At 44.0% G+C, this 10,370-nt stretch overlaps 1 protein-coding gene across 8 annotated transcripts; it reads right to left on the bottom strand.

Annotated features, from left to right (window-relative positions):
* Nucleotides 1-1,658: 1,658 nt before the first annotated feature.
* Nucleotides 1,659-9,700, bottom strand: NDUFS8 (NADH:ubiquinone oxidoreductase core subunit S8). 8 transcript variants are annotated; one of them, XM_083575594.1, is made up of 8 exons: nucleotides 9,337-9,437; nucleotides 8,128-8,203; nucleotides 7,634-7,697; nucleotides 6,867-6,929; nucleotides 6,483-6,572; nucleotides 5,526-5,698; nucleotides 4,751-4,879; nucleotides 1,659-4,578 (listed from the first exon to the last, which is right to left on the bottom strand). In XM_083575594.1, exons 1-8 carry the CDS (start codon nucleotides 9,420-9,422, stop codon nucleotides 4,447-4,449), a joined length of 813 nt encoding a protein of 270 aa, XP_083431720.1. In that variant the 5' UTR covers nucleotides 9,423-9,437; the 3' UTR covers nucleotides 1,659-4,446. The 8 variants fall into 8 exon arrangements, with proteins under 8 accessions (XP_083431720.1, XP_083431726.1, XP_083431722.1 ...); XM_083575600.1 differs by having other exon boundaries at nucleotides 7,790-8,203; nucleotides 9,337-9,401; XM_083575596.1 differs by lacking the exon at nucleotides 9,337-9,437 and adding an exon at nucleotides 8,934-9,113.
* Nucleotides 9,701-10,370: the final 670 nt, after the last annotated feature.

The following is a 10,370-nucleotide window of genomic DNA, read 5'->3' as shown; positions in this document are numbered from 1 at the left end:
TTGCCTGCCTGCAACACTCAATCCAACTATGTAGAAGCAAATCAACAAACCAGTGGAAGCTGCATGTGTAATGCTAGAGGACCAGCTATTTATTAATTGAATTTAATTGTGCATTTGTAACCCCCTTTTCCTTTAAAAAGGAAGTCCAAAGCGGCTAGCATCACACCACAGACACAGTATTAAAAGATGGGGCTTTTTTCCCCAGCCGGAACTCAGTTCTAGTACCTCTCAGGTGGGCGCCATTGAGAAGAGAGGCGTTCATGTTGAGTTCCGGCTCCTCTTTTTCTAGAAAAATAGCACTGTTAAGAGAGATATGTGACAGCTGGTGTGGGACCTAAGAGACCAGGGTTCAAAATCCCACACTGGGTGACCTTGGGCCAGTCATTCACTCTCAGGGTTGTTGCAGGAATAAAATGGGGACAATATACACCGTCCTTGAAGGAAAGATGAGGTATAAACATAAAAATAATACAAAAAAGGCAGCCAAACAATATGAAAAATCCCTCAAGCAGCTTTTCACAAAGTGGCAGACGTTGATCTAGTGACTTGCTGTGCACAAGGGATGTTCCCTGTCCAGAGATACGGTGTCAGACAGTTTTCCAACCCCATTAAAATACGCCTTTTTATTTCAAGTCTTTATTTCTCTTTGTGGTCTGGTATTTTGAATAGCTCAGATAAAGATACTGTTTAGCCTGGGATCTTATGCCACGCTGGAGTGGGCTACAATCATTTATTAGTAGCTTTTATTCATAACCTAATGAATCAGCTGGTGCACAATGAGAGAGGAGGGTGTTAATTCTGCATTTTTACCAGTGCTACACCTGATTATTACATGGTTTCAGGGGAAAACAACCTCACTGGCCAAATGACAAATTCTACTGGGCCAAGTTTGGCCTGTAGGCTTGAGATTCCCAGCCAGTCCTAGTTTATATTGCAATTATTAGCAACACGGGGGGGGGGGGGGGAGACAGAATACTAACGTGTTGCAGGACTATTCCGTTTATGATATAATGTAGGTGAAGCTCTTTGAATACCGTACAGCAAGAAGAAACCTCTGGCATGCTAAAAAATAAAGGACAGATCCTTTTATGGACTGGTAATTGGTCAAACAGAACCACAGCACATGAATATAAGAAATAGATCTCTCCAAGAACCAGTATCGGTAATTCAACATACATAAACTATCTGGGGGTGAGCAGCAAGGTGGCCAAGTTTCCTGACAACATCACATTATTCAGAATGAGGGACTATAAAATGAATGAAAGCTCCAAAGGATCTGTCTAAAGTGGATAGACAGTAACATGGCAAATGCAGCTAAATGTAAGTGTAAAGCAGTGCACACTGGTGCTAAACAGCTTCACATATACACTGATGAGGGCTGAGCTGGCAATAACCTAAGAGAAGAGGGCTACTAGAGCCATACTCAAATAAAAATGTTGACTCTGTGTGGAACAATTATATACAGATGCTGTTCTGCACCGTAATTTGTTTTACAATAATCGGATGCCTCAGGTGCCTGTTAAGAAGTGTGCACAACTTAACAACATGCCCCACTGAACTAGGGTTGTGCTACTGTAGCCCCGAGCTATTCATCAGCAGCTTTTGTGACAACTAGCCCCTTCCACCATATTATAAATAAGCAACACACTACTGTCCACTTCCATCATGACAATCCTTTATCCTCCTTTATACAATGACATATACATGTTCAAACCAAGGTACCGTAGTTCAACTGAATTTAGCTCTAAATACAATTCACGCTACGTTAAGAGATTATTATGGTCATTTTGATTTGAAAAGCTACACATGTGGAAATGCCAGCTTGCTTGAGGACTTACTCATCACCAGCTGCCCAGTTTACAAGTTTCATTTTCTCCGATGGAAAAGCATTTGACTCCCTCTTAGTTCCTTTTTTCCCATGACATGTCTCAAATACTATTTCAGGTTTGGTTATACATACTGATTCATCCTCACTAAAAATGTATCAGTGGAAATACAGTATAGGAAATGTTTGCCACTAAGCAGATAGCTTCTCATACTTATTGGAGGTACACAACCACAATTTTATACACTGCTATCTACCTTTTCCTGCCTGGAATGTGGTGGCAACTAACTTCCCACTCCCAGCATTCAGTCTCCTCCCTCCCCCAGCCTCATAGTGACACCCTTCAACTGTCCAGTGTTTGAAGCTTTCTGTCCTGTACAAGAGATGGTGTGTATATTAATGAGAAGAGAAAGCATTTAGGAAGAATCTTAAGCAGGTTACTATAGACTGAAGTAGCAGGTCATGCAGACCTTATTGGATAGAACTGATTGAAACAGTAGTATGCAGATAGGAAGCTATTGTTCTCCTGGCTATGATCAGTGCATCAGGAGGAGCCAGCACTGTGATAAACAATTGTATGCAGATCTCAGTGTACTTTTGAGATGAAATGCTTATCAATAGTAAATTGTTATCAATATGCTTACAATGTTTGTAAGCAGGGATTTTTTTCCTTTGCACCAGTACTTTATTCCAACCTTCCCCATTCCTACTCATAAGTCATATCTTTGTCTTCTAAGTGCTGATAGTTTTAAAGATGCTGTTGGTAGAAGAAAATTACAGAATGGGGGGAGATGGCCCAGAGTATAAGATGCCCCCTAATTTTTGACATTATTTTTTAGGGGGGGAACCTAGTCTTATACATGGAAAAATACGGTATAGGCTACTGTTCCACAGGGCCAGTGAATCCTAACACAACCCTGAGCTTCCAGAATTTAGGATGGGTGCTCTGTCACAACAGAAATAAAAGCTACATGACAACACTGCATCAGTACAGGAATTCAAAAATGTGCAACACAACTCAGATCATGTTCCAACAGCAGAAGAAATTGGCTCCATCCTTAAGAGAGGATGGGGGTGGGAGAGAAAGAATATTTTTGTTTTTCAAGACTGCTTGAATTATCAGAGTTCAGAGATAATGCAACCCAACTCCTGAGAGGCCTGCTGGAACTCCCATAAGTATGGTACAGACCAGTAGTGGTGCACATCAATGTGAACAAAAGAAAACTATTCTTTCTGCATGGAGAACAGGGTTTCTAGGACTGAACAAAATGCAAAAAGCAGATAAGAATTCTCTGTCTTATGGACAATAAGCAGCTAAACAGCTGAAGGTTGTGCCCGCTTCTCAAAGCAAGACTTTTATGAGTTGAGTGCATGTCCCTCCTTTATCCACTCAGGCATATCTTAAACAAGCAAGTACTGACAAAGCTTTCACTGCAGAATAGAGAGATAAGAATGCTTTGAGCAGTAGCTATCTTAGTACAAAAACAGCTTTTTCAACTCTATTCAGAACCAATTCAAATATTCTGAAAAAAAGCATGCAGTATAGGATTCCCACAACTGCACCATACTGAATGCACCTAGGTGGAGGGAGCTAAGTTACCTCTTTAAAATTCTCTCATGTGAGAAAACATACTTTATGAGGAAAGGTATTCTGTCAGTGGGGAAGGTTCTTGCTTAGCCCACATTGGAGAAAGGTGGCTTTCTGCCTGCATCATGTTTCTAACCTTGATGGAACCCTTAACAAGTTTTCCAGAATATCTGAATTGATTCCACAATGTTCTGAATGCAGTGGTTCCCAGGGCTTACTGTAAAGTGAAGCACTGGCCTCTAGTTGCTGCCATCTTCCCACACTGCCTCAGTGCCCCACATGGGCCCAAGCACATTCCCAGAAGATGAAGATAAGTGCAAGCTGCAGGCCAGTGCTTTGCAGCACACTCTTGTTTGCTTTGTGTAAAAAAAAAAAAAAAAAAAAAAAAGGAGCCCCATTACTGCTGCTGTATGGTAAGCTGGTGAGAGCTGAGAAATGAAGAAGCTCAGGTAAGCCAACTGGTGGCAGGAAGGTGGAGAGAAAGGACAGGAATCTGTGCAGATGGGAACTATGTGTGGTTTGTGTGCATGCATGTTCACCGAGTCTGAGGAGTGTGGGGCCCCTACCAGAAATGGGAGCCATGCCCAGCATAAAAGCCATTTTGTGATTCCACCCATGACACACACCCAAAATTCCAAATATACACACCTGTCCAAAAAGTTTGAGGCCACTACCTGAGATATAAGAGTAAATAATCTTTCCAACAACAAAAAAGGTCTACAAAATAGATCTGGGTTCTCCTTTCTCTCACCTTATCCATCAACTGTTCCCAGACCAACACCCTTCCACTGCCTCTTAAATTTCCCCCCTTAGAGCAATAAAAACTCCTACATTAAATGAAAAGATGGATCGTGTGCCCCCTCATCCTTTCCTCTCCAAGTAGGACTCTGCATTCTACATTATCTTCAAAAAGTTTGCCTACAATGTCTTCCTCATTCTCAAGACACAGGGAGACAAACAATGAGTGCATGCCCTTTATTGCAGACTTGGCTTCGGCTGGTGAGGATGTGTGAGGGTTGTAGTAAGTGCTCCATCACCGGTACAAGTAGTCAGCTTGTATGTTAGCAGCAATCTCAGCTTCCCACTTGTCACCATTGTTGAGCAGCTTCTCCTTGTTGTACAGAAGCTCTTCATGTGTTTCCGTGGAGAACTCAAAGTTGGGACCCTGCATAACACAGAAAGGAGGATGAAGTCAAATAAAAATTACATGTACACATAGATATGTCCATACTGCATACTCTCTCTCTCCAAGTAGCTCCATCTTCTAGACACAAATTTCAAAGAGGGCAAATGTAACAGCACCTCTTCATTAGCCTGAAAACACCCAGCCCATTCACCTCCACAATGGCGTCAACTGGACAAGCTTCTTGGCAGAATCCGCAGTAGATGCACTTGGTCATGTCAATGTCATAGCGAGTGGTCCTGCGGCTGCCATCAGCACGGGGCTCTGCCTCAATGGTGATTGCCTGTGAGGGAGAAAGAGACGTAACTCACTAGCATGTGGCATTCCCCAAGCCCCAGTTATAGAAGCCTTGAAAACCCATGCTGAACTAGAGGAGGAGCAACAGCAAGTTTATCCCTGCTGGAATGAAGGCAACCTCATTTGCAATCATGAGGCTCAGGGATTCAACAGAACTGCAAAGATGCCATGGAAGAGAAGGGACCCAAGCTTAGAGGGATGTCACAGTCAACACAGTAGTTCAACAAGAGCCTACCATCCTGCTCAAAAAGGAAACCCTATTTCAAGCACTAGCTCAGCAAGGGTATGTGCACGCATGGATGTGTAGCAGAAGCAAGTGATCTACTATACATTGTCATTTTTATCCCAGCATTGTAGCACCAAGCAGACAAACTATTTCACTTCTTGCTACCAGCTGCATGCAAATGGAAGAGAATGGACATTCACGTAGTTCAGATAAAGAAAGTAGGTCCCACGGATATGGAATTTACTCACAAATAGAATCTGAACAGGACTATATATAGGCCCTATTACCCAATCCATACAGGTTGTGTGAGAGTTTATCTCCCAGATGGCTTGCAGCTTTCCATAGGCTTACAAATGTCACCTGCCACATCAGAAAGGAAGCAAAGAGCGGATAACAAGGGCCTTACCTGAGCAGGGCAAACAGCCTCACAAAGCTTACAGGCAATGCACCTCTCCTCTCCAGATGGATATCTGCGTAAAGCATGCTCCCCACGGAAGCGGGGACTCAGGGGACCCTTCTCAAAGGGATAGTTGATGGTGGCAGGTTCCCTAAAGAGGTAGCTCATGGTCATAGCCAAGCCTGAGGGAAAGGACAAAGCAGATGTTTTATTTAAATACACAGTTCACCTTCAAACTTGGGAGCATATCAACAACAGAGTTCAAACAAATTTTAAGAGAGTTATTTAACTGCTAAATAAATTACCTAGAACTAAACTAGATTTAATATTCCAATTGTTGCAGTGCTACAGCTTGCCTGCTTACCTAGAACAAGTCACAATTACCACCAGGTACAAAGTGCAAGTAGATAAATAGGTACCGCTCCGGCAGGAAGGTAAATAGCGTTTCCGTGCACTGCTCTGGTTCACCAGAAGTGGCTTAGTCATGCCAGCCACATGACCCAGAAGCTGTACACTGGCTCCCTCAGTCAGTAAAGCGAGATGAGCGCCGCAACCCTAGAGTCGTTCGCGACTGGACCTAACAGTCAGGGGTCCCTTTACCTTTACCTAGCTCAATGGCAAATAATGCCCTGGTAGGGCACTATTTCCACTTTCCCATGTAGCTATAATGTTGGGAAAAACTAGGGGAAAGACACAGCACGCCAATTGAATGTGTGTAAATTGAGAGTTGCCTGTAGTTACAGTCAGCCAGTCAGCATGAGATGATAATACCTTGTCATGGTTCTAGACAAAACTGCTGTGGAGACCATGGATATGAGGAGGTCGCCAGCTCTCTGGATAATCCATTCTAGGACTGCATATTAGAGTCTTCCCCTTCATGCCCACTTGGACAAACTGGTCGAAGTTACAAAGCTAGTTTCTCTTCTTTACCAGCTCAGCCTTTCCAACCATCATTCTGGTTCTCACCTCGGATAAGTTCTGTCCACAGGACGGTCTGTGCAGCCTTGTCAGTAATGGATTTCATGTCTGTCGGCTCCTCTCTTAGATTTACATATTCTACAGCCAAAAGAGAAAAGTGTAAGCTGTTGCTGTCCAAAAACACCAAAGATTTAATTGTAATACATTCCTACGAAGAATTTCCCATGTTAATGTTCATTAAAACAAAGATTTCAAAGAGAAACATTCATGCCCAAATGTTCATGTGTGGTGTCACTTTTGGGGACATGCAGATATTATCAAAATTCATATCTATGCCCCCAAGAAGAGCCTCTAGGACCAACCTCTAGAGACAAATGATCTAAACTATCGTTTCAAGTAGTTCAGACAGAGAGAACACTATTATGTACTTACTGTAGGAGGCTCTTGGGGTTGTGTTGCTGAGATGTCGGCTAAGACTTAAGCATACTGGAGTCCCTAGAAAACAGAAAAGTTGGGCAACATGCTAAATAAGAGTAGAAACACTAGTCCCAGAGTCCCAAAGGAGCATAGAACCACAGCACCATTATTTAGTCAGATTCATATGCCACTTTTATTACAGTGTAGGTCCATAATCTTGTGATTTATATGTACACTTTGAAATGAAACTATGCAATTACCTTCCCAGAGAATTCTACCAGAAGCACTTCTAAACCTATGTTGTGCCTTTAAACAGGCCAATGCTACAAAATTGGCTCAAGCACTTGGGTTTTATGTAGACCATAAAGGTCGTGTTAGGAAAGTATTACAAACAATTAAGTTCCAACCACACAGTCTTCAAGATTTGCACAAGAACAATGGCATCCACAATGTGTGCACAGAATTCGTATTGTTCCCTTCAGGTTCTTCAACTGTAGAATCCAACTAGGAGACAGCAAGAACACTGGAGGATTTTCCTAAAATACTTCTTCAAAACAGTTAAATATACTATCATAAGAGGTGTCAGAGAAGTTGTTCAAAATCCAACAAGATGTCTACTTTCATCACCCGTGGTAGACTTCCCTTTGTTTTTTCTTCAAGGATATTAGACAGCATCAGTCATTGCAACTTTATTTCTATGGATTTACATAAACAAATATTCCTTCTTGGATTCTGATCAAATGCCAACTTTGAACTCGAATGACTTTTTTGTTGCAGCCTACCTATTCGGGAAGCTTGGCGCGTTATCCACAACACAGGCATGTTCAACCTGAGTCTAGGACTCCTCTGCAAAGGGAACAAGGAAGGAAAACAAAAACACTCTTGTAAAAAAAAAAGTAGCAGTAATCAAGTTGGTTAAATCCAGTTAAATCGGTTACCTAATCTTGTTAATCCAGCAGTCAACAGTTGTATTTCATATGATGAATTAAAATATTCTACAGGAAAAGTGCAAGTGATCCAAGTTCACCAGGACTCAAAAATCTGGATGTTAAAAAGTTTTTTTTAAAGGAGGGCAAGAAAAAATATATTTCTGGACATGTTGAAGAAGCCCCCATATGCAATTTGTCATAATCTTAATATGGAGTGATGGTGGCATTATGCAGACATAGCATACAATTCTATACACACTTATTTGGAAGTAAACCCTATTGAACAAACCGGCTGATACTTCTAAGCATAATATGTAGGATTATTATACAAGCCAATGTTCACTTACTAGCAAATAAGCCCTACCAAACACAGTGAGACTTCTGAGTACGGACACATATGATTGCACTGTTGACTGGGTTAGACTGTGGAAAAGTACAAAGAAAATTTCAGGTTGCACTGAAGGCTTATTGGCCAGGAAAACAATGACTATTCTCCCTTTGAAAATACAAAGGACAGCAGTCATTCAGGTATTATTTTATTATCTACACCCCACCATTTCTCTCATGAGAGCCCAGTGCGGCTAATAAGAATGCAACATTAAAAACAAAATTAGAACTGCAATGCAAAATATTGGTGCCTCAATATTCCCCAAGGACACCACAAATCTGGCCTCCCTGCAGACTGCAAAAACCCAGTTGGCAGGTGCCGGGGGGGGGGGGGAGAGCCATACCCATGAGTCTTAAAGCACTCAGAGCTTTGTACACTTGTACCAACACCTCGAACCGAGTCCCATAGCTCACCAGCAGCAAGTCCAGCACTTTCAGAATGGGTGTGACATGGTCCCCGCTTGCTGCAGTGACACTGTGTCACCGGGACAGCTTCCAAGGGAAGCCCCACCAAGCACACACTGCAGCAACCCAGTGGGGAAGTTATCAGAGTGCACAGGCTGCTATAGTTAAATGTTAAAATAATCCCGGTCAGCAGCCCACACAGGACCGGGCAGAGGCATCCCAGAGCTAGGGGCGCCGCACCTGCGAGGCGCCCCCTGCTCCTTAGCGGGGGGGGGGGGAATCCCCTGCCCACCCGGGGCCTAGCACGGCCCTCCCGCCGTAGACGACGATGAGACCTGGGGAGGGCGCTGCTGACACTTACTCAGGCAACCGAAAGCGCAACGTGGGGCGCAGGGGTCGAGGTGGAACTCAGGGGGCGGGGCCTTGGTTCCTGTTCTCCCGCCCCCTGGGCGGTGCCAATTCGGCCTTCCCCCTCAGCCATAGGAGCAGAATAAATCCGCATGCGCACATCCCCCTGCCTGCTCCTTCAAGGCCCACCAGGCGCATGCGTCGTCACGACCTCAACCGGCCTCACGCATGCGTAGCTCCATGTCCTTTGGCTCCCCCGTGAAGGTCCCCGGCGCACAGGCGCCGCCACGGCCTCCGTTCCCTCCCCCCTCCCCTCTCCTTCCACCTTTCGCGCGGATAGAATTTCCAGGAGCCTGGAGGGAGGAAAGCGCGCGCCCGGCGTCAGGGAGCGTCAAGAAGGACGCCAGGGAACTCACCCACGACAGAGACCACAGCTCCGCTCCAAGCCGGCGGCTAGCGGGAGTAAGAACTGGGACCAATCGCCGCTTTCCTGAACGTTCATTGGCTAGGAGCGCCCTGAGAAGAGGCGGGATCTCTTCGCTGGTTGGTTGGATGGAAGGATAGGAAGGGGCGGAATGTTTTGAGGGGAAAGGGTGAGTTGATGACGCGGACAATAACAGTACGTAATTGGCTGCGAGCATTTTAAAAATCCGCAGGGATTGGCGGAGATGGTTTGGTGAAGGTTCATGGAATTCCGTCTTCGCGTTGCCTGGTGCCGCTGCGGGTCTCCCTGCAGCGTAGACTTTTACTAGCAAGCGAAGTGTATCGAAGCGTACATTAAAAAATAATTATTTATTTGCTACATTAATTACTGTATTCCTTCTCCACCCCACCTCCCAGCGAGTTTAGCGTGTTCTTTCCCGCCACCTCCGTGTTATCCTCAGAGGCACCTTGAAAACTAACAAATTGCATAAGCTTTAGTGGACTAGTTTGCTCCATTGGATGCCTGAAATGCTATCCTGAGTTGCAGCATGTGCATGAATCCTTGGGGGTATTGTAAAGTGAGGTCAGAACGAAAGGAGATGTAGAAGGTACGGGGCTATTATGTTATTGCAAGTGACTGTTGGCGAAAAACATCTTGACGTCGGTAAGCCAGTTAACATCTATGATAAAAAAATCCATTGTCCAGTCCTATCCACAATAACACAGTTCCTCCTGATTACTCGTAATTCAGTGGTTTAACGTATTCTCTTTTGAAGTTCCTCTCTGTCAGTAAGATTGCCTTGAAGCCAATTGCAGAGTACCTTGGTAAGTTGAATGATTTCATATTGGTATGATCATTTTTCCTCTTCAAAATATCCATACAAACCAGTTAGCGAGATAGCTGTGTCAAGAGTATACCAATAACTTTTGTTTTGATATAAATAGGTACTGTGGGCCTTATTACCACATAAAAACAGCTATATGCCCACCTATTTTAGCTGTAAGCCACACTGAGTCCCTGTCGGGG

This window comes from Podarcis filfolensis (assembly GCF_964270895.1).
Source record: "Podarcis filfolensis genome assembly, chromosome: 1".
Classification (NCBI taxonomy): domain Eukaryota; kingdom Metazoa; phylum Chordata; class Lepidosauria; order Squamata; family Lacertidae; genus Podarcis; species Podarcis filfolensis.
Note: the sequence above shows the minus strand (reverse complement) of the source record. Positions and strands in the feature narration are given on the sequence as shown.

What these genes read in the sequence shown, in the direction of transcription:
- NDUFS8 (XM_083575601.1), bottom strand. Translation starts at nt 9,561, where the DNA reads ATGCTCGCAGCCAATTACGTACTGTTATTGTCCGCGTCATCAACTCAC. An exon ending in GCGCCAAGCTTCCCGAATAG is followed by an intron (nt 6,930 to 7,633) that starts GTAGGCTGCAAC and finishes TCTGTTTTCTAG; the next exon opens with GGACTCCAGTATGCTTAAGT. An exon ending in AACCCCAAGAGCCTCCTACA is followed by an intron (nt 6,573 to 6,866) that starts GTAAGTACATAA and finishes TTTTGGCTGTAG; the next exon opens with AATATGTAAATCTAAGAGAG.